A 24,592-nucleotide genomic window follows, 5' to 3' on the forward strand; every position below is an offset into this window, starting at 1 on the left:
ATGTGGAGTTGGTGCACCTTCCATCTACCTTCTTCTAGAAAGAAGATCTAAGATCTATCTTCTAGATAGATAGACCTTCTCTCTGGAAAAGCTCTGCTCTATTCCCCTAAAATGAGGAGACAGAATCCTGTGATGGGCAATGAAGACCTGGTGACATAAAAACATGAAGTGTCCTGAGGGCCCACATGGTCTTTCAACTACTCATTCAGTACTGAAGCAAAAAGCAAATATTCTAATTGAGTTTTTTCTCTATACTCTCGTGGAGCAAGACTATTCTTCTAATTTTACAAATGAGAGACTAAAACTTAATAGATTTGTTCATGGTCTAAAAGCAAGTCCACAGCAGTGTAAAGAACTCAAATAAGCTCTCCCAAACCCCAGCTGATTATTTAAAGTATCAGTTCACCCTCTTTAATCAGTTCATCCTCCTTTATTTTTAAAATAAATATATCTGTTCATTTCATCAGTATTTTACTGTATTGAGAACCCAATAATATAGTCTTCTACCAAGTCTGACAGATATACAATCTTTTTTCAAAGGGGATATAAACATACAGATTATTAGGGACTATATTTATTGAAATTAAAAGTTCTGTTTTTCTAGTAGTATAGTGTGGATTTGCAGGACTAATCAAACTTGTAACTTTCATCCTAGCATGTACTTATATTTATATAAGCATATTTGCCTACAAATAAAATTTCTTTTTAAGAAGTAAAACTAACAAACTAATTTTAAAGAAATTCTGATAGAGTGTCTGGGAGTAAAGTTGTGTGAAAGCTATTTTATAATTGCCTTCCAAACATTTTTTGTCTTGAAGCCATGAAACACTGACACTGTTGGAAACTGGACACTGAGCTGGATTAACTGCTGCTCTGATCCACTGAGGCTATTTCTACCTTTCTGTATTTGCAGCTGAGAATTTTTCCATGGTCAGATGACTATTGAGGCTGCTTGCCTTTTCTCCCCCATGCTATATTTCTGTTATTTTAACAAAGACACCAGAAGACAAACAAAGAAATGACAGGCAGTTAGCTGGAGAGGACAGAAGATGACTATCATGCTGGTTTAGTTAACACTTCAGCTTGAGATCACAAAAAGGAGTAGAAGAGCAAGTCTCTCTTTTTCAGCCACTGTAGTTAAGAATGTGAGCAGCCCACGCCGAAACAATTGCAATATATCCTACTATGTTTGCTTTCCAAAACAGTGAAATACTTTTCTCATAGGGGTTTCCTGGTTTGTGCAGACAGTGCCACAGAAGAGAAGAAGCATTATCATAGATTCAGTGGAAAACAACCAGCAGCTCGTTCTCAACACACAGTATGGAACTCAATCAAAGCAGCTCACTAAAATCCAAGCCAATCCCTCCTATGAATGCATTTTAGTGGCACCTACAGGTTTGCTGTTAAGTCTAACAGTTACAGAATAAATGCAGCTGGACATACAGCAGCCTTAGTGCTGGGGAAAGGTTACCTTCCTTGCCCAAGGTTTATAGCGTGATATTTGGCATGTGAACTCCAATTTTAAATTTTATCTTATTGGTAAATAGATCACTTTAGTAAGAAGAAAGACTGCAAAATTCTGAGCATGTGCAGCAATTGGAGCTGGGATTTAATTCAGATAATTATTCCCTATCTTGGCCTTAAGAATGCAAATCGATTTAATTGAATGTTTTCCTGTAGCTTTCTACAGCCCCACAGTATAAAGTGCAGGGATCTGCCACCAGGCACCTGAGCACAGGATCCAAACTCTCAGTCTGTGTTCCTGACCACTACAGACAAAACCAATGCACAACAAGTTTGGGTTTTGTATGCCAGGAAATTATTCCCCTCTCACTGAAATGTTCTTTCTCATTGTGACTTCACTTTTCTCCAGGGAAGCTGAGGAAAGAACAAGAACTCAGAGGTTTCACTTTCAGGGGGTTGTTTCTACACCTACTTTTTAATTTGTGCACATTGATGATAAGAAAATTCCTATTTCCTCTACATGGCATTAAACTAAGTTTGAAGCTGCCCCTGAAACCCAGCAATGTGTCTGAGCTGTTCAGTTCCTGAATCAAATATCTAATTGATATGAATTAGAATGGTTGTCATTTTTTCAGAATGTGGATTAAATTTTATTTCATAAACTCTCTCAAGGATTTTCTTACCTTCCCTCTCTCTCATTTGTAATCATATAAAATTCTGGGTCAGCTACAACAAAAATGCTTACATGGAAATGAGCTATTAGGAAGTTATTAGTATTTAGGGTAATTTTGCTGACATTAATGCAATTTAGAAGCAGAATAAAAGGAAGCAGTGCCAGTGCTGTGCTCCAGCTCACCCTAAGCAAAGCTGGAGCCAGGCTGATGATCCACAGACCCCAGCTGAGTGTCTCTGAGTTACAATTCTTGTTGGAAAATCTGCTGCATGTTAGAACTGCTTTTCCCTTTTTGGACTGAGCAGTCAGAGAGAAAGGCAGCACTGGTGTCTTGGTTAGCCACCTGCATCAGCTGACGATTGCACAGTAGAAATGAAAGTTAATGTTCATTTCTGATCATGCAAAAGTTACATGGTGGACAGGAACGTGCAGGAGACTGAGGCGGTAAAGATAAGATGCTACATATAGGTCAGTACATCCACACCCAAAGTTTAATTTCAGCTTTAACAGGCTCTGTTAGCTTATGCATTACTTCCTTTATGAACTGTTTCGAGAAAAGTTCAATGGTACTTTCTAATTGCATTTGGAGGCTTCACTCTTTCAATTTTAAGTGGGTACATTGAAGTGGATACACTGTACCTTACACTGTTTTTGACCAATTTATTCTACAGGGAACTGACTTGGAAACAAGGGATTTACAATGCCCTAATAATTTTTTTCCCTGTAGAACCTCCAGGAGTATTTAGAAGAAGAAAGACTTATATATGATCAATTTTCTCCCCTGATTTCACTCAAGATTCCATGGAGACAATTGAGTTATTTCACTGTTCCTACACTTTTTTCACTCTTCAGGTGTTAAAAGGTAAGTGGGAATTAGAAGATATTAAATTGATGTGCTTATTATTTTTTTATTATGTTCCTTAAGTGGGAAATCTACCTAGAGAAGTCTGCTTTATTTCCCGAGCTGTTGTGGAAAGATAGGCCATGTCTTTTAAAAAGTAGCAATTCTGGTAATTTGAGCAGCAGATAGAAGGTTTTTGGCAATTGGGCAGATCAGCAATGTTAATCATTGGAAATTCTGGCCAACCAAGGAAGGAAGTCAAGATGCCTTAGCTTGTCTTAATGGTGTCAGGTGGCTTTGATTAGCAGCCATAGAACAAGGATGCTATTGTGCTTGAGAGCACGTTTTAGTCAATTAATTTTCATGTATGCTGCAGAAAGCTGTCAACTAAAGGCAAACTGGTTAAATAAAGTAATTATCCAGTAATACCATGCACCATACCAAAATTCTGGCTTTTTAACTTTGCAAACTCAAATTTGTGTAAAGATCCATTTAAGTTTCTGATACATATAATGGTAATCCCAGTCACTGAAGCTCATGGTAGACACAGCTAAAGAAGCTACAACATCAACTCAGCTCCTGTGGGAACCGGAGTGCACAAGTGAAAAATTGGTGTCACTTCTTCTGCCCTGAGGAAGGCTTCAGAAAGCTCTGTGATGTGCAAGAGTTGGACCTTTCAAAAGTGATAAAGTACTCCCAGAAATACTTGTTCCTTGCTCTGGAAGATATACTCCACCCAGTTGTGCATAATGAGAGAGAAACTGCAATGAAGTGACCTCTGTATTACCTAGCAAAAACACACTGTCCTTCCTGTGCAGGCAGGCATGAGGAGAGGGAGGCAAGGGAAGGAGCCACAGAACCTTCCTCCTTTTGTCCTTTTGTCATGCATGAAAGGATCAGAGGTCAAGCTGTCACACCCACTGTCCTAAAGCCACACTGCAGCCACGTCCCATCAGCACACACTGCATGCAGTCAGTGCCTCTGCTGCAAACTGAGCACTGCAGGAGGTCAGGGGGCTGCTGGAGCAGGAGGCAGGGCAGCAGGATTCAGGAGACAGGTTAGTTTAGATCAAACAGCCTTGGACCACAGCAGAAAAGGAGCATGTCCCTGTGCCAGAACCAGACAAGCAGATTTACCTGGAAGGCCTTTTGGATTTGATTCCTACTGGCATCAGCTTTGCTGTATCTTCATTAAATGCTTATAACACTATGCTTTACTGGCAATATTGGGAAGGGCAGGGGGTGCATATGACTACCCATATCCTGTGTTTTACTTTATTTTTGGCATGGAGGTTACTTAGAAGACAGTATTGTCACCAACCATTGTCCTCTGCTCAGCAGAGCCATCACAGGTCAAAATATATTCAGCATGGGACAGATACACCTGCCTATCATCAGTGCTGGTTTAAAGAATTACATGACTCATTGAGTCTTCAATCAGGAACCTATTTTAAGCCTCACTGCCGTTAATTGTGACTGATTTTCCTGTGTGGGACAGCAGACTTCTGCAAGTGCTCAGGAAACACTACAAGGTGGGGTTGGTCACTCAGAAGCCACACAGAGGGAGATAAGCCTGAACATACTAAAACATAATGGGGTAGGCTTGCCCTTTCACTAGAACAAAGCTACTGGTTATTTCAAAGCTTTAATGCTCTTTTATCAGGCCCAGGTTTGTTCCTGTACTAGCAATGATATGCAGTAGAGTGAGAAATCCAGGCCAATTTCTCTGCTTTACAAGGTCTGCCTCCTCCTCAGGAAGCAAAAACAAGGCCTCTTCAGAGCTATACAAAAAAAGATCCATAACATTAATTTTCTGGACTTGAAGATCACCATGAAAACATAAGATTTCTAAGGAGTAAGAGTTGAAGAATTACTGGTCTATATATAAAAAAGAAATGACACAGAAGTACTTGATTGACAGTTTTAACATGAAAAGTCCATCACTTGTGAGATTTTTAAAAGGGATTGGACTAAGCAGTTGAAATATGGTGTAGTAAAAATCTTGCTGTAAGGATTAATGAAGGCACCTTCACAAAAGATCTTTAACATTGCAGCAGTTCTAAAAGCTGCCAGGTATTCAAGATTGTTTCCTTTTGCTTTTTTCCCCCATGTAACTGCATAAAGAATTGACATTCTACAAGCTTGGAGAATGTTAGATTCCAATTCTATTATTACATGGTTAATATGCACTGAATCTATATCATTAAAATACCTTTCAAAATAACATTAAGTGTAAACATTGAGATATAATCTAGACATTTTCATTCTAAAACATGCACTAGAACTATTGGAAATGACTAGTATCTGTATTACATTCATAAAACCTTAAGGATGCACAATTGTTATTACCATGAAGAGACTGTATTACTAATTCATAAAAACATTCAATTTGGCTGAAAATTAGAACTGGAAGATTATTTTGCTTCAGTACATTTTATGTTTATGAAAAAAATCTTAATTGCCTATTGATATTTTAAATTCTATCAAAATTTCCCATATATAAGTAAAGTTCACACCAAAGGTTGCTCCTGGCAACAATCAGGAAAAGCTAAAATGTTGCTCTTATTTATGCAGTAATGCTGATTTACCATAGATACTAATAAAATAGTGTGATCAGAATCTGTTTATGTTCCCATAAGGAAAATATAAATGCATGTTGTGAATTAAGTAGCATGTCCTGAAGTGCTCTGGTATTCAGCTAGGAAAAGTGAAATGCATTTTAAAAGGAATTAGTGCTTATGTACTCTTAAGTAATACTGAAGAATAAGGTTTTTTATATATGTATGCTAAACCTTTAAACATTTCAGTATTTGGCTGATTCATGCAAAATTCTCCATGAACAGTAGCATTTCCTTATTTCTATAACACAGAAAAAAATGGGAGTTTGCATGAACTTGGTTCTTGTACGAACTGCTGAGACAAATTTGGAAGCAGCAAAAAGTGTAATAGTTTCAATCTGATCTCATGCACTAATCCCTTCGATTGGAATTACTGCTACAAGATAAAGGTACCTAACTCAACTGCTTTGTCAGGTTTATTCCAATTCAGACAACTTACAGGTCAATAATAATTACAGCTAATAATGGAAAGCTTTTTGACCAAATTTTATATTCGGGAAAGAAAAGTTCTCCTTCTTTCAATAATCTCTTGAAGCAGTTAAGTTTTAAAACAGAATAAAGTACTGTGTGAAATAGGCACAGAATTATTTTAGTTTTAAAACCTTTTATTTCAGATAAAGCATGCTGCTATATACAGAAAAAAATGTGAGTCAAAGCAAGAGCAATACAGAATGGGCAACATATTCCTTAAAACTTACAAGATGCTTTTAAAAGCTTCAGTGTACCAGCAGTATGATATATTCTTCTCACTCCTAAATCACCTCTAGCAAAATATCATTTCCTTGCAGATCCTGAGCAACCTCAGCTACCTCTCTTCCATATAATGATAAATTAAAGTTTCCAACACAAAACTTACAGCAATGGTTTCAGTAAATGACTTTTGCCAGTATAATATATTGAAATATAACTTCACATTGCTAATATCTTATTTCAAACAGCATCATTCAGCTATGCAAACTGTGTTATACATTTAGCAAAGTCTAGGCCAATCAGTTTTCCTTTTCAATTTTCTTTCTCTTACTTCATTATCTTTACATCAGTAAAACTCTGTGAAAATCTCATTCTTTTTCCTTCTAAAGAAATACTGTCAATAACTTCCCTCTCATTTTCTTCTAGAATTAAAGTCAAGAGACTACAATAGTGACATTTTGCTGTATACTGAAGTTTGAGATAATAAAGGAAAAAAAGCTAAGCTACTTTATCATGAAGAACATGTCCTGGGTTGTGTCATGATTTCACCCTTGGTGAGAGCGAATGGCTAACAGGCTAACAGCAGAAACCAAGTGCCTAGTAGCACATCTTTGCACGAGTGGCAGGCTCAGGCTCTAAGTCAGGCCAGCAGTTAATGTGTTACTGGGACCCTGTGTTTGCCCTCGGCCGGGGCCGTTTAGCTTTTAACATTAAGGAGCTGCGCGGACAGGCCGTGATGCCAGTTGCGCAATTTGGCAAAGCGTGGGCTGTTACGTTCCGTTTCAAACCTCTCCCTGTGGCATGAGGAAAGAGAGAGACAGAGACAGAGAGAGACACACATACACAGAAGAAAGAAAGGAGGGAGAAAGAAAGGGGTTAGGGACCATGGCTACCACTCCTCTGCCTTACAACTAGGACAGTGGCAATTTATTTGGATTTTTTTCCTCAGCTTTCAAATCAGCATAGTGAAGGCTGGGTGATGCTTTTTGGACCATGTGTGAAAGGTTTTGCAGTGATTTATTTCTGAGAAGTAACTTGATATAACTTCTTATTCTTTGACTTGTGCTTGGTATTACAGGGCTGCTTTTGCTAGAAATGCAGTGTATCCCATTGTTTTCCTCCCAGCAGTTTCTCTTGGCTTCTCCCTTCCTCTCACACAACTGAGGAGTCAGTGAAGGTTAACTCATACAAGTGCAAAATAAATGCAAATTATTTTCCATTCTCTAACACTTAGGTCAGCCCATATATAACCTGCTGTCCTTCCTGCCAGGACCACCAACCCCAGGTTTCAGCACTACTCTTGTATAGCTTCCTCAGAATTAGTGAGTATTAGTGTAGACATTTTGCATAGATATTTGTGGTCATTTGTGTCACAAAGGAGAACAAGAGGGGATTTTCAAAGCAGAGTCCTGTGAAGTATTGGCCACCTCCTGCCACCCCTGACTGCAGACTGGGGTGCTCGAGCCATGCTCAGCACCTCTCAGGATTTATCTTTTCTAGATGCCCTATAGCTTAAATTCAGCTTTTGTACATAAAAAGGGGAAGAAGGAAGATGTGAGATGATAGCATAGTCAAGGAGAAGTATATCAAACAGAATGAAAAAGAAAATGTTCTCGTTATTTGCAAAACTTTTTGCAGTCATTGCAAACAAGGTCATTTTTTCCTCATTATTTACACTCAAAACACAAGACAATTAATTGTGTTAATGCAGTGGAACTTGAGAGTGAAACCAGCCAAACACAAAGGAGCAGACTGGGCTGGTTTTACTCCTCAGGCTGAGGAAAGCACAAAACAATAAACAGAGTAAATGCCAACAAATTCACTGATATTTCTAAATCTTTTGAGCTTAGTAACACAGTGCCATGCAAGTAACAGTCCTAAAGGAGTCTTGATGTGTGACTTCTCAAACTATTTTTTATGCTTTTAGGTAATCAGGAGACAAAGTATTTCTAGCTGGACCTTTCTGATGGCATTTTTTTTCAGCTACACCAGAATATACTAGCTCCAGTGGGTCTGACTTACAATTTAAGAACTTCCTGACTGCTTTGAAGATATTACCCCTCCATTCAAGGAAAAGGTATCTAGAAACATCTGTTTGGCTTGAAATGGATCCCATCTCTCCAGAAATTATTCCACAACAATGATCACATCAGCAATGAAAAGTTTTCATAGCAAGTTATATTTTTATGTGTGCCTTCAAAATAGCAGCAGCATGAGCAAAGGACAGTCATACAACACACTCATTAATATTAACTGACAGGAATGTTCTGCCACCCAAATTCCCAAGTTTATGGGTTTTTTTTTTGAACATATGCCATGAAGTTGGAAGCAGCAATCTAAAAGTGACTATTTTAAAGTAAAACAGTTCTGCCAAAAATAAGCTACATCTTTCTTCCCTGCACTCCTAAGTGTTTGGAAGAAACCTGATCGCCATTCCATGCAATTCCTGCTGGCTACACTGAGCTGACACAAAGACACAAGAGAAAGCACTAGAGAGAGATTGCTCTCAGCCTGTCTGAGGCCACAGTGATGGATGCCTGCACAGCCAGGACCCTGCTGCCAAATGTTTGAGGTGGGTGTCAAGCACCCAGATGGTGCCAGTGCTGTCAGTGGGGTAGGAAGGAGACCCCAGTTCATTCCTTGCACCAGAGCTTACACCAGTTGCACTGTCCCTGTGTAACTACCTACACATGCTCCCTTATTCCTCTACTACCAATGCACACCTTAAACCTGTTCAGCTGTGCCCAAACATTACCAGAAGCATCCTTGGGCAAGAAAAGAATAACACAGTGATACCTAAAGACTGCAGAAAATGTGCAAACCATAGTGGATGTACTCATGTACTTGGAATTACACTGGATAGAATGTGCAATTTACATGTGTTGATGTGTTATCAGGTAATTATTGTCAACATATCTCATACCATGTAAAGTTTCCACTATTTTCTATTTTCCAAAGCCACAGATTAAACCTAGAAAGATTATTTCTTTAAAACCACATATTACTCTCAGATATGAATGGGGCAATGTTAAGTTCAGCACAATGCTTTAAATCCCATCATAATAAGGATTTGGACGTGTGCTATTACATCAAAACAGATAATGCACAATACATGTAATGAGAATTTGGCTCGCATATTTGAGGGAAGAAATAAATCCCTGAGGGCTATAATGTCAAGCCTGATGTTCAGGCACCCAGCCATGAACTTGGGTGAACTGCAGTGGAGGGCTTACAGCAAACACCAACTGAAAGCACTCTTGTATTCTCACAGGGAAGACAGCAGATTCTTTTTCACTGACTCAACATTAGTAACCTGCACTGTGATCAAAAGCTCAGAACCTTTAAAGAACCCACAGGGCAGTAAAATATAAAATAGAAAAAGAAGAGGTGGATTGAGTACCAAACACATCACAAACCCACCCAGTGGCTTAGAGCACCTAAAGTGAAACAGGGATTTGAAGTATGCAAGCAGAAACTAAGGATTGCATGCAGAATGCTTCTGATTCAATGGCAGTTTTTAAGCTCAACATAATAATATTTAATACATCTATTTCCTGGCTATGCAGGATGATGATAAATCTTTAATTCCATATTATATCTCTGAACATATCCTCTTTTTCAGTGTTTTTGATACATCATACGAAACAAATACATTTATCCATTAGCAAAAGCAGTCCTGTGCTTCCATATTCTACAAATTTAGGTCATATATATTCCAAACAAAACATAAACCAATGATTATAGGTATGAATGGAAACAACTCCTTTACTATATCATTTAAGGAGAATCAAATGTCAATCAGAGGGTCATCCAAATAAATTGCTCACAGATTTCAGTGCTATCACAACATTACATATTTTTATCCACATTCAAGTGGTTACACAGGCCTTAGAACTCATCACATTCACACACCCAGTAAAGTACAGGAAAGTTGCATAAGCAGAGAGCTTTCAGATTTGAACATACACTTCAGCAATTTTACACTGTTTTTCCTAAAAACATGCTGATTTGTTATCTTTCTCATTCAAATGCCTCTCAATGACAGCATTTTAATTTTAGTGATTTTTAAGTAAATGTGTTAGAATATTTTAGGACAAAAATATAATAAAGGAAGTTAAAATTAATGCCATTTTAAAACATTATTGGGTTATCAGGAAGGAGAAAGCTGTATTTTTCACAGGGACTTGCCTACCTTGACCTCCTCAGGGCTTCTTCATCTGGATCTTGCACTGCAGGAAAAAATGCTTCAGTTAAAAAACGGAAAGAAAGGAATCGGCTTTATAGTATTTAAAATTCTGTAGAAACTTATAAAAAGACTATCTAAAGGTGCATTCACGCTGACTTTGCAGTAGTGGAATTTGTAAGAACATCATGAAGATAGCAGTTCCCTAGGGACAGGAAGGAGGATGTTAGGAGGAAGGTAGCTATTACAACTACTTTCCCATTCATTATTAGCAATGTTTCACAGCTGTAGGCAATGATTCTACAGAGAGGTCCTGCTGTTTTGTACAAAGCAGGAGAGACAGCAGCAGCACATTAATGGGGGAAGGGAATGCTAAATATTTCCTCCTGATGTGGGAAAAGGCCCTGACCTTCCTTCTCTCTACAACAGGAACCACCTGTGAGCTTAGTACCAGGTAGCCACAAAACCATTTCCAAAGGCAACAAGGTTAAAGCTCTGTAATACTCAAATCAGATCTAGGTTTAGATAACAGGGCTGATAGAGACATAGATTCCATACAAATGGTGATTCATTTTTTTTTTTGACTTCCAGAAGTCACTTCTCTAAAAGACTGTTACAGAAAACAGTCGACATGTTTACCATTTTTGTCTAAAGAAGGGACAGCTCTGTATGTCTAGGCTGCAGGAAACCCAAAGATTACACTGCAGAGACTTGATTTCTAAGTAGGAATAACTGTGGGGCCTCAAATGCTCGTTTACTGTACAATCTGTTATACTTTTATGCTGAGGCCCCTGGCGAAAGAATTTTCTTCATAAAGCATAAGATGAGATTGTTCATTATGATTTCTGAGTTCCCTCAAGTTACATGCAGGATCTTGAGCCTGGAAAATAGTGTTCCCTGAGTATCAGTGGCCAATACCAGGGCAGTGAGGAAAGACATGAATCTAAAATCAGGATGAGGGGGATGTTTTGTTATTCAACTTACTGTACTCGGTTCCAGTCATCTGGGCAAGGATACGAAAGGACTTGGACTGCAGGTTAGCAGAGCGACGGCTCCAGTCCTCACTGTCATCCTCAGGCTTGTTCTGGGTTTTAAGCACAGCCTGATACACTGGAGAGGCACTGTCTACATGAGGATCCTTTATAGGGAGGGCACTGCAATCCAGAAAGGGAAATGTTGGAAGCAGTATCTCACCAAGCCATCCCCTACATGGCTTTGAAACTATCACTTCTTAAAAAAATGCATAGATCAATTTTATGTTATGGCTCATTCTGTCTCTGAAAGGGCCTGTTATCTTTCAAATCTGTTTGGAAATACCTGTTCACGATTCCTCAGCCAATGCAGGTACACAAGTGTGCAGTGGTAAGAATAATATGTGGAGAGTAGGCCAGGCAAAACCATTTATTTCTCTGACCATTCTTGTTACATATTATTTCTTATAAAAACAACTTCACGTTGGTACTGTTTTATGTTTTCTTTAAATTATAGTGCTGGGCCAGTGTACCTTAAGGTTGCAATTAGAAATAAACCCATATTTCAGTATAAAAATAATGAGGTAGACTTTTATAGCTTTTTCTAGAGATGATTCTTTTTCAAACTGATTTAAATTTCCATCTGCCATAGTCTGGATTCATTGTCTACTAAACATGTGAAGCACAGGAAGTCTAGACTTGCCCTCAAGACTTGCATATATAAGTAGTATCTGAAATCTTTAATGACAGAACGGATCTCAGGATCTTACAACATGCTTAATCATCTTGCAAAGTGATATATCCAGTTGTGCACACCTAAAATCAAAGCTACACAGGTCTGTAGCACAAGTGAGGTAACCTCGCTTTGATTTATGATGCGGGCTAGAAACAGGCATAGTAACTCAATAGGTTTTGGTGGTATTTTTTCCCCGGTGAAAATAACTTCTGCATAGCAGAATTAAAATTAACTATTAACAGAGCTGCAGAAATATACACTGAGGGAATGATGTGTGCTTGGAGCAACTTGGCTCCATGACTGCTCTAAATACAAGGTCTATTTCTGAAGCAAGTGATTTATTGTAACAGCTTTATGCTATTCCATAAAGAGCTTTGCAAGCAGCAAGATCAACTTCATGAAAACTGAGAAACAGTTCTGTTTAAAGTTAAGGGCCATTTGGTCCAACAGTTGCTTCCTTGGTTCAGGCTCAAAGTTAATGCTATCACTTTGCAGAGAAAATCTACAGAGAATCTGGGTCTGTGATTTGAAAGCCTGAGAGGACTCATGAAAAGCCAGGATGTCTGACATGGGATGCAAATGTTACCAGGTAGTGCTTTAAATCTCAGTACTTCCCAGCTGACACACTCCTCTTCTTCAGCACTGGGTAATAAACACTGGTTTGATGGATTTACACACAATACCATGTATTTATAACCCCCATATATGCAAACTTCTCACTTTCCTGAGGAGCCATCAAAGTACAAATCCCAGTTAAGTTTTTTTGTGCGTTTCTACACACCAGTGGGGTGGAACACAGCTTAGGTTTAGAATTTAGAGAAAAACTTGACTCTTCAGTTTAAGCTCTGCTACAAAACATACAAGTTATGTAAAAAAGTTCCTCAGCGTGAAAGATGGCCTGTAGGAGGAAGAAACATTTTCGAGCTCCTTTTTTAGCTTGTGTTTCCTAGACCACAATCCTTACACTATCCAAACACTCGCAGGTACAGAAGGCAGAATACAGACTTGTTTATTTTGGGGAGGCTCTGCCATCAGTGACTTCCATTAGCGCTGCTGCTGCGTGCAGCAATGGACAAAGTGGTGCCACAGCCTTCTTTAGGTGGAAGAGGGGAGAGAGAACAGTAGTTCTCCTCTTGTGGCCCATCACACATAGCTGAAGGGTTTGCTGAGGCAGGCAGGAAAGCATAGCAGTGAGTTCTGCCTTCTCCCACCTTTTGCAGGAATAGTCTTCGCATGGCAAAGAGATTCTCTCTAATACCAACAGTAAGTCACAGCAACATCCTCAGGACTGTTCTGCTGCTGCTTCTGACACTTGGCTATGCTGAAAGTTCTGTCACAGCAATGTTCCCCAAAAGGTGACCCTGTTTTCAAGTCCCCAAGGCACTTCAGGGTGCTTCGCACCCAGAACCTGCCCTGTATGAATACCAGAAGTGACTGCCTGATGTGGGCCAACAGTTAACTTCATATCCCCACACTGTGTAATCTTGCAGAAGCTTAAAAACCTGCTGTATGGGACAGCAAATTTCCCAGCTGAACACAGTTCTAGGGTGGATAATAAACTACTGGATAGACAGTGCTGCTGATTTCAACCACGGACCACTGTGGCAGCAGTGGTGTGCCAGCCACAGACAGTTCAAATTCCTCTGTTTATATCCTCTAGCTCAAATGCTTTCTTCTTATATTATGACCTATGTACAAAAAGGCAGTTCAAAGGTTTATGTACAGATATGCCATTAACTCAAGCATTGTTAAAAAAATAGAGCTGGAAGCTGGACCACAAATTTCACAGTAGCAATGTGTGGCATTAATATGACATATTAATATCCTTATGGTAGATGATTAAGGCAGGAAATGGAGCCTGGTGAATTAACCTCCCCAGCAGAGTGAAACATGCTCATATAAATTGAACTAAATTAATGCAATACATTGGAGTATTTCCAACTCTGTCTTTAATTCAGCAGGCCTTTTTCTTTTTAAAAACATAATTATATTGTGGATGAATAACTAGGACTTATAAGCCTCTCAGCATGGAAGTGTAAAATAGAGCGCATCGCTGATTATGAGCATTTCATAAACCTAAATGTGACAGTTGATTCTTACAGACAGCCTAAAGATGCACATAACCATGTTAATACCTCTGTTATACCTCTTTGTAATTTAATTTCTTTCCATCTGGGTGTGGATGTGCAGAAATATCATGCATCTTTAAGCATATTACTTTAAATTAATGCCACTGAAAAAAAAAACCTCTTCCCAAATGGGTTAGAACTGTTGGAGGTTTTTAATCTAGAGCCTAAGGTATTCTAGTAGGAGTCAATAAAAATAATTTTCCTTTTTCTTATCATCATTTAACTCACATATTTTTACATTAAAAAAACCTTTAAAGACAGTCAAACTTCTCTGAATAAGTAGCGATGGAGGAATTTTATTTTTTGGAGTTCATTATAAACTATGGTTTACTATGTGATTCACTCCCTGGAGTCATTATGCAGATTTAATTTCAGTAGATATTAAGTAAAAACTTAGGAACACTGCAGTGTTCTACCCCTGCTGTAGACATACAACAAAATATTGTGACATCAGGTATTAGACTGATTCCAGCTAGTTTAAAAAAAGCCCTAAGAGGTAAAAACCCCACAACCCAACAAACAAAAGTTCACGTAGACTGGTAAATAGCCAGCCAAGTTGACTTATTGCAGAGATCACATAAAACCTTAGTTTGTATAGTCATATTATTGATTCTTCAACTTTCAGATCTTACTCCCAATAAAAGTGCTGGATATATGTCTTTCTACAGCTTGTGAATTTGGCTAAAACTGCATAATGGAATTTAGAAGTGGTTTGACAGAAATGTACTCAAAACGTACTGTCCACAGGGTTTTACTGCAGCCACATAGCTCCTGGTTCTTGGTTTAGCAAGATCAATTAAAACAGAAAAACAAAGAGAAGAAAAATATATAAAGTCAGGGCTTTTGAAATTTTCTGCCTTTAGGTTTCAGCATGGAGTCTGAGTATCAATAATTCTGTCCTTCCCTTTATGTTTTCCATGGTGATCCAGTAAGTGTGGCTTATTTCTAAGTGACAAGAGTCTGACTCTGATTTCATGAAGATACATCACTGATTTCAAACGGTCAAACTAGAAAATGAGTTCCTATCTTAAGCCTGTCTGTCCTTCATCACTAATAAAATAAGTAAACTGTTTCCAGCTGCTGTCTGCCCTTCAGATGTGCAGTCTGAGTGTGCTTATCACCCTACAGACACTTGTGGACAAATGAAAAGGACTAAGGCTACTAATTAAGAACCAAGACCAAATTATAGGCTGATAACTGAGACAAAATGAATCAGCACACAATTTGGTCTGCTTTTATATTAAAAACACCTTATACAAATACTTCCTCATTAAGCATAATCTTAACTTAGACTTGATTGACTAAGCAAGCTAAAGAACATTATGGTTTCCACTGCAAATTAAACTTCAGAATATCACAGAGGAAACTAAAAGTAACTTATAAAATGAAAAGGATCCACATACGCAGCATTAACTTTATAATCCTCTGATCATTTAAATAGGTAATTTTTTAAAACATTACTATTTGCATCATATAATGCTACAGCATGTAATAGAAAGTGCCAATGTATCATAAAATGTCTCCTATAATCCATGCCTACGAAGGATATGAACTCTCATAGAGAACACAAAAAAACTTCTTTGTCCTTCAGTAATTGGAAATATGAATCTACTCAACACCTGTGGAGATTCACTGAGTCATGGCCAAAGCCAGCTAAAAGTATTGCTTGTGATCCATCATGAGGGAGAGCTGTGATAAACAACAATATTGGTGCAAAAAGTTAACAGAAAAGAAAAATAATTATACAAAAGAGAGAAAAGTGGCCAGCAAAAGGGAGCACAAGCAAATACATAAACCATCCTCATTTTGAATAAGCCTGCAGCTAACACATGGAAAAGAAACTACGTTGAAGTGGGTTGCTATACCTGTATTTTGGTGTCATATCAAAGGAAGGCAATTTCTATTTTGGGCAGAAGTGCACCCGGTAGGAGAAACCTGGCTACATTCATAGCATATGTAATTTCAGTGAAGTTATTACAACTCTGGATAAGTTAATCAGGTAAGATTACCAGAAACATGCATTGGAAAAGCAAAGTTATTAAAGATCAGGGGATTTTTGGATAGTCCAAAGGATCTGTGTAAAACACATGTACTGTATGTAAACTGGGGATAGGGAAAATACAACAAAACATTCCATTCTGAAGAATAAAACAGTAGCCAGTGCTAAATAAATATTTTGCATTCTTCACATCTCAATAAAAATTCCACTCTCCTTTTTCTGTCCTTTCTGAGCTATGCATACAATAGTGACTATTATAAATCATGGTTGTCAGGAATGAAAAGCCATCAAATATCATATACAGAGCATTAGATGTATTTTTGTGGGGTTTAGCAGTTCTAGGAGGAATACCAAAAAACTAGGTTAAATTAACGTACCCCTGACCATGGTAGGGGTTTGGAACTTTAAGGTCCCATACAACAACAAACCATGCTATGATTTTCAAGTGATCCATCCTTTTAAATTCAAAACATGGAAGTGCTTTTGGACACTGTCTAGGATTGATACACATTTGTGTAATATACCCCAGGAAAAAAGAAAGAGTCCAGTAAGAGCAAATGTGTCATGCAGGTAGGGATGTTACAAGTACCATGCAGAGAAAGAGCATACCACAGAAGGAAATAACCTTACCCAGCAAATTCTCCACCCTGGGCTTGTGCCTGGCCTGCAATTGCATCCATGATAGCATCCTGGGAATACATGCTGATCGGGGTGTTATACTGCGCGTGAATTATGGTAGCCTTGCCGCCAAGGCCCTTCACCTCAATGGGTTTGTGGGTAGACAGGGCAGAGTCCTTCAGGACATTGGGGTTGAAACGCTCCGTGAAGTCCGTGCTGGGTTATGCAAGAGTGAGGTTCCATGGGGAAGGAAGGGAGGGGAAGAAAGGAGAGAGGCGTGAAGTTAAGTGAGAGAAGCACCACCAAGAGAGGAGTGTGCATGTCTGTTCATGGCATCTCACCAAAGCTTCTCATCAGGGAAGCACAGACAATGTAAGTACCAAGCAAAAAGATGGCTGTGCTAATGGATGTAATTTTTGGGTTGGCTTACGATGTATAAAAAGGAAAAAAAGGTGAAATAGCTGTCACTGTATTAAATTACCACAAAAATCAGTAAGTCTTTGTGTGATACCTACATATACTAAAATTCTGTTGTTATATGCATATATACATTTAAGTGTATACAAACATGCACATGTTTGTATATATGCACATATATGCATGCCCATGGGACGTACATGCAAAGTGCAGAGAATTCCCACTTTTTTTGTCATCTGTTTGTGTTTTCAGAAGGGTCTTATAAAGGTCTAGAAAGTACAGGGAAGTGAAGAGATATCAGGTTCTCTATTATTTAGAATGTTTCAGTACTTTCTGTCTGTGTTATTAATCACAGTGAAATGTAGTACTTGTGCCTTTTAATCTTCAAGGCTTTCCTTACAGAGACTAAATCTTCCCAAGATCTCTGTACACCAGCCTGAAGTGCTGCTATAGCATGATAAATGCTCAGTCCCAGATCAAAATATGCAACATTGCAACCAAAGGATCAAGTACAGTTGGAAGAGCTGCTGCCTTTGTTTCCAGTGACTCCATTTACAAGGAAAGATTTTATATTTGACAGACTGAGCCCCTAAAGCAAGCTAACTGAAGCTTCCATGACACCAGAATTAGTTTGATGTCAGACTGCAGCCAAAGAGCAGCTGGTTTTCTTGTAGGGTTGGGCTGTGCATAGTTCTAGTCCTAGAGCTAGGACTGAGCACTGCCCAGAGTTCCAATGAACAATGTCAGCCACTATGGTGGCTGCTCTTCAACCTGTGGGAGATCAGGTGAATCTCTGGTCTGCAGTTCCTGTCCTGCCAGCAGCAGGGGGATACCAGCAGGAGAGATTCCATATACTCACCAAACTGGACAAAACTGAGAACTCCATCCTTTGTGAAATAACAGATATTTCATAAATGTTTCATTCAGAACTGAACCCAAAGCTGGAAATAGATATTTCTCTCCCTGCAGAAGAAATGCTGAAGAATTTAATTCCATTTGATTGGAACAATTTTCCTTTTCAGTTTAAGACATTAGATTGTAAGTTTATTGGCTAATATTGTTTTTCTCTTTACACACACAACAGTGTGCCTGTTTACCATGGGTAGCCCCAGAGAGTGAGAGTTAAAACCAACCTAGCATGATGAAAAAGGTAAACTCAAGTAAGGCTGGCAGCCATCTGACTTAATTATCTGGAGACTATTACAGGTGATAGGGGATTCCACTTTGTTTTCAGCCTTTTGTTTGGTGGGATGCCCTGACTGAGGATGGACAGAGAGAGATACAGTCACATATCATTGCAAATCCTTGATAGAACATTGACAGCCACATGCACAAGGACCAGAGACACACAGGAGCACATGCTGCATTACAGCCACAGCCTTCACTTGCACATGCCAACATCTTAAGAGAGGGAACTGGGAAGTGGCATTATGCATTCAAAAAAAGTGAAAATTATCTTTTTACCAAGACATTCTCACATTTAAAACACATCTCCCTTAACTATTCATCAACTCTGACAATTCTATAATTACAATTTACATCATCTCTGGAGGGGTGATGGGCTGAGACATGCAGGTTGCTGTACTCAGCATGCACATGCCTGACTTCAACAGTATCTCTTTTCTGTGTAATACCCTAAACAATCACATGATAATTACAAATACACAGGTCCTCAAGATCTTGAATTTAGTGTTCTCTTTCTTTCACAGTGTTGGAAGTACTAAAGAGATTCTAAACCCAAGATCTGAGAAAACTGTGCAAAGGAAAGGACAGAGGTTAAATATGCCACCTTTAGAGAATAATGTTCTAAGCAATTTGTTTCCACAGTCAGTTACAGAAATCAAAGCTACTAATGTCAGAACAGCCTAAACTTCCCTCATGGTAGCAACAGGAGTCATTTGGGCTTTCACTTGGGGTCTTTAAGCAATTTTAGTGATGTCTTTCAAGAGGTGTTAGTCACATTACATACACCAAGGCAAAACTTCCACTGAAGTTAACAGGATTCCAATAAAAATAACAGAAAAAAGTACAGATTGCCAACTGCTGAGTTCTTTTTCTAATTCTGGGATAAAATAGAAGATATTAGTGCTTGTAAGGAGTTCTGGGCTCTGGGACAAAGTGGCAGAGGTAAGGCTGCAGAGACAGCACCTCTGCAAAATGAATGGGATCTTTCTCCTAAGTTACAAAAGAATCAGGAAAAATAAATCCCAAAGCAAGTAAGATTACAAATACCCCCATAAAGTGACTTCTGCTTTCTAAGACAATCCTGTCAGAATAATTATTAATGTGAACTGGCTAGGATTTTTCACTCCAAAGGACTTACACCATCACACCCACACTTCACCGAAATCAACAGATAATGCAAGATCAATGTAAATTATATGCATTAAATATTATTTCAACTTTATGTATTCTACTACTCCTAACTTTGTACTGTCAGTTTAAATTTGACACTTAACTATTAGAACTATTTATTTTATACTCAGTTTGACCCAGTCTCCAGCAATTTATCGACAACAGGTCAGAGGCAAAAAGCAAGAGTTTAGAGACAATCCTCTGACCAGGGTCAAAGGTCAAAACTGAGGACTCTCTGAAGTCTCCTAAATAAAGCAGATCAATCACATTTTCAAGTCAATAGTTATTTCTTTTTTGGACAATAGATTTATCAAGGTAAATCACTTCATAGATTTTTTTCCCATATCAGTATCTTACTCCAATCTAAATTTGAATTTTATCAGACTTTAGAAATTAATTTAACACTGAAGCTAAAAGTACTTTACTAATAACACACCAAAAAAGGCTCAGATAATGCTCTCCAAACTCTGAGGGCATGAAGATGACTTAAAGATTCAAGAGAACTTAAACCTGCCTGTAGAAGCACAATCACCTGAAAGCTTTTAGAACTGGGCAGGCTCAGATGGCAGCTCTATCATAGCATTAGAGCATCACCAAGAAATGCCAAGCGGGAGCACTGCTGGACAGCAGGGGCAGCGCAGGGCGCCTGCCACACCAAGCAGATGTTTAAAAAAATACTTGCACTTGCAAGCAGACACAGCAGGAACACAGGGGATCATGCTACCCCAGAAAACACATCTTCACACACACAGCATCACACAAATATCTGGCACTACACAGAGGTGATACTAACTTGGCAGCGGTGTTGGTTATGACCTAGAAGAAGAGAAAGAGAACAAACAACATCAAAACCAACCACACAGAAAAAAGTCAATAGTTCGTAAAGTGCAAAGGGTAAAAGATATTTACAAAAGATTGCTACAGCTTTTCTCAGACCATCTACAAATAAGAATAAAAAGAATAAAAAGTAAATGTATGCCTAAAAACCCTACCATGATTAAGAAAGGAAAAAATGCAGGGATTATAGTTGATCCACCAGGACTTAGTAGGGTACCATGGCATTTTGGCTGACTGTTGAACATGATCTTATTGCTGTGCATCCTTAAAAGTACTACTGCCAAAGTGAAAGGAGGAGGGAGCAGAGGGAAAAATGGAGAATTTTCAGAGTATATTCTCATCTGAAAATAGCACATGAGTGGTAGAGATATATTTTTCTCTTAGATACTGAATATTCAGGGATAAAGTCTGTTCTCAGGCCACCCTCAGAGCTGGTTTTGAAAGACTGACTTTTAAATCTTTTACATGCTGGAGAAGATCCAAAGAATATATTGGTAAATGTTTTAAAGCTAAAACTAAGGAAAATGCCTTTGTATATAACAAAGCATTTGCCTAGATAGGACTGCACCTACATTATGCCAAGAGGTGTGTAAGCCATTTAATTTTGGAATAGTCATTCCTAATTTATTCCACATGAAACAAAGCAAGCCACGCTTGCTATATGGCTTTTTGGATATCCATATCAGTATATTTTATAACTGGTTCCATACAGTATGAAAAAAAGGTATCACACTCCATTCCTGTATCTCTGCATAAACCAGTGATGGTGCTTGCACAATAATTCCAAAGCACTGTAACACAGGATAAAGCTGGGAGTGCAGAACAGAGTGTGCTCAGTCTGAACTACAGTGCTCTTCCCAATAACTCTCTGTGGTGGTTGCACAAATAGCAGTAATGGGCTGTGATATTTATTTTAACTTTTTTCCCCCCAAAGCTTAGAATACCCACATTGTGCTCTTTTCTTGGTTGAAGAATAATTAATCCTATTTTGTGCAAAATAAAGAGGAAGAGATCCACCGTCAGTTAATCAACTTTCTTTTTACTTGGCTGTATGGAATGCTGTTGACAGAACTGAGCACTGAGGACTCCAACTTGCTGCTGTGACATTTCTGTGTCTGGGACTGATAGAAAATACTGGACAGCAAAGCTACACTGTTAAAGAGTGACATTCCAGGTGGATTTGGCCCCTCCTGCTTTTTCCTTGCAGAACCTTTGATATCCTACCTATAATCCTTTTGCCTTGGCTCATCAAACAGCACTTTTCATGATCAAAAGCACTCTAATGAGCCAAAGCTGCAGTAAAGGCTTTGCACTTTTGCATTTCCATGGTAAAGCAATCACAGATCACCCTCTGCAGCTACTGGTCAGACTCTCAGATTTGAAAATATTCTTCTACGTTTATAAACCCTACATTAAGCCAAATGTTCTTACAGGAACTGTTAGAGATATATTAGGAACAAGCTGCAGCCTGTAAGCACATCAGTGATCCTATATCCATTTTAGGTGTATGCAAGACAGCTGGGCACTCATTTACAATGAAACAAGTGTAATGGTATCATTTTCTGACTCATCCATGCATCTACCATACATATAAAATAGCATTTTCAAGGCAGAACTACCAAACCCCTAAAATACACCTTAATTGAAGGAATAGAAAAGTATGTCCAAAGAAAAGAAACATTATGTGCACACACTAAGAACAGCTCAGTAGTCATGTCTCAGTAACGATTTCTGAGACGTGAAGAGACTGCTATGGCTCCCTTCAAAAACAGTAAAGCTTTGCTTCTCCTTATGTTTAGGATGTGATGAGAAAATTCCTCCCAGTTCAGAGCCACACATAATTTTAGTTTGACTCTATATAGGGACATGTCTGGAACACCCAACTTGCTGCTCACAGAGGTCACTCAGTAAGAGGCCAGTAACCCAAGCCACCTGGCACGTACTTGTGGGACAGGTATTTACTGCCCTTGACCTACAGTGTGAAAAATAACTTACACTGGAATGAAAAAGATGCACGTTACAAACTATGACTCACTGTTCATATTTATTCATACACTCCAGAGCTTTCAGCACATCACGTTCCACACTCCTAATAGGCTATCTTATTTTTCACCTTGGGTCAGAGTGATAAAACTTTAATGTAAAGTGTATTAGAGAAACAGATGCTTTGTTATTCTTCACAGATCAAGGAAGTAATCTCAAAATTAATTTCAGCTTCTTGATAGGATTTTCCAAAGGGTTTAGCTAAACCTGTAACAGCAATTTACACAATTAAGTTTAAATCATCTGGTGAAAAGGGCACAGAACTGAAACATACCTTAAGATCACTCCTCATGCTTGAACTTTCTCGCAGCTTTTACCATACAGCTAAGTGCATGTTTGTGAAAACACAATGAATTCTGTTTTGGAGCACCACAATATCACAACCATGTTGTATTACATGGTAAGAATGTTCCCAGTAAAGACCAGAGCTGATTATTCAGTGCTCACAGTGCTTCCTTATTCCCATATATGTACTGTGAGATTGAGATTATCATGGATGCCACCAAGTCCCAAGGTTCCATGTTTTTCTCCACAGAGCAGGAGGCAAGATACTTCTTACTTCATGGATAACAGTCAAGTGGGAGCGGGAATGATAGCACTATTGAGCTCTGAATTTTCTCTGCATGTCAACAGAGATGTACAGTTCTCTAAATCTCAGAGAAGTTACCAGATAAGACACATTTATTTAGTGCTTCTGGACTCTTTGATCTTTTCAGAATGTTCCTGCACGGCAGGATAAAAGTTTTTTATTTTTTTTGTTTGTTCATCAGTATTCAAGATGGTAAAGGCAGATAGCAGTTCCCTAAAATTTCATTCAAACTGAATAGAAAGGCTCACACTTTCTTTGGTGAGTCATGGATGCAGCTGTGTTGTAATTCTGATAACAAAACAGTCACAATGCTGAGCCATCCAAAATTCAGCTCCTTCACCCTCACCCCTGCAGGTATTAAGGAACATTATGAACATAGTGGAGAAAAAGTCAATAAGATATACACCTGGGAAACTCTGCATATTGAAATAAGACAAGAATTGGTGTTCTTCAGGAAACTGTAAATTAAGAGACAAGTATTCTGAGGTTTATTTTGCTGATCTTGCTTACTAACTGATTTTTTTTAAAGGCAGTTGCTTTACTTAATTATCAAGTATGAGAAGGGAGGATAGAATTTTCTCAGATAAGTTAATTAGGATTGTTAATGTTGAGTGCTCAAGGGAGTGGCAGTGAATCACCTAAAATTGCTTGAATCATTTAGAACAGGAATATATGCTCTTTTAATTGGATGAAATATCTCTACTTTTCTACAACTTAAAACATCTTGGTTTTATTTTTGCAAAGAGCTGCTGCAAACAGATATAAAGTACTTGAAGATATGCATTTGCTACCAGACCTTGAGTGAACTGTTGGAATTTTCTGGTTTTCCCTATATAGCCAAGTCCCTAGTGTCAAAAAACCACTAAACCACTTTTCCCCATATTCCTAACAAGAAATTTGTCTCCATTAAAAAAAAAAAAAAACCCAAACCACAAATAAAGTAAAAAATTAGATTTGTTTGATGATTTATACATGAAGGCAAAAAATTAGGAAAACCTGTTTCTCCCTGCTTTTTCTCATGTACTGCAGTCCAAGATCCTCACTTCACAAACCTACTAACAAAACAGATGACCTGCAATATAGGAATATGGAAAACCTTGACAGCATGGGATCAAACTATCTGGGCAGTATCTGGAGATCATTCCTTGTTATAGCAAAGTTAACATTAAAGCTAAAAGATGCAAGACATTCTTCAAACCAGAGGATTCAAAATATTGCAGTTCTGACTCATTTTGCATAGGAAAGCCAACGCATTAAGGCAGGATTTACAGCAGGACACTTCAGTAGCTGTGTATGTCAGATTTGCTGGTCAAAGCCATTTCTCTCTAGCAAAGTACCAAAGATCAGGTGTGGTTTATAGCAGCTGCTCTGATGTCTGACAGCAGTACTTGGTTCTTTGAGACTCCATGTATTAGTTAAAACTGCTGAGT

At 38.4% G+C, this 24,592-nt stretch overlaps 1 protein-coding gene across 6 annotated transcripts in view; it reads right to left on the minus strand.

Moving 5' to 3' along the window:
• LDB3 (LIM domain binding 3) overlaps positions 1-24,592 on the minus strand; it is a 114,689-nt gene that overhangs the window by 32,750 nt on the left and 57,347 nt on the right. For 3 of the 6 annotated variants that reach the window (XM_077183330.1, XM_077183328.1, XM_077183327.1), the window contains exons 6-7: positions 11,453-11,622; positions 10,478-10,514 (exon numbers count right to left, since the gene is read on the minus strand). In XM_077183330.1, the coding sequence (XP_077039445.1) occupies positions 10,478-10,514; positions 11,453-11,622 (207 nt within the window). Of the gene's footprint in view, positions 1-6,198; positions 7,080-10,477; positions 10,515-11,452; positions 11,623-16,933; positions 17,138-20,486; positions 20,510-24,592 lie in introns of those variants that run through there. The other 3 variants (XM_077183329.1, XM_054637238.2, XM_054637240.2) reach the window with 2 other exon arrangements.

Source organism: Agelaius phoeniceus, chromosome 9 (genome assembly GCF_051311805.1).
Source record: "Agelaius phoeniceus isolate bAgePho1 chromosome 9, bAgePho1.hap1, whole genome shotgun sequence".
NCBI classification, from domain to species: domain Eukaryota; kingdom Metazoa; phylum Chordata; class Aves; order Passeriformes; family Icteridae; genus Agelaius; species Agelaius phoeniceus.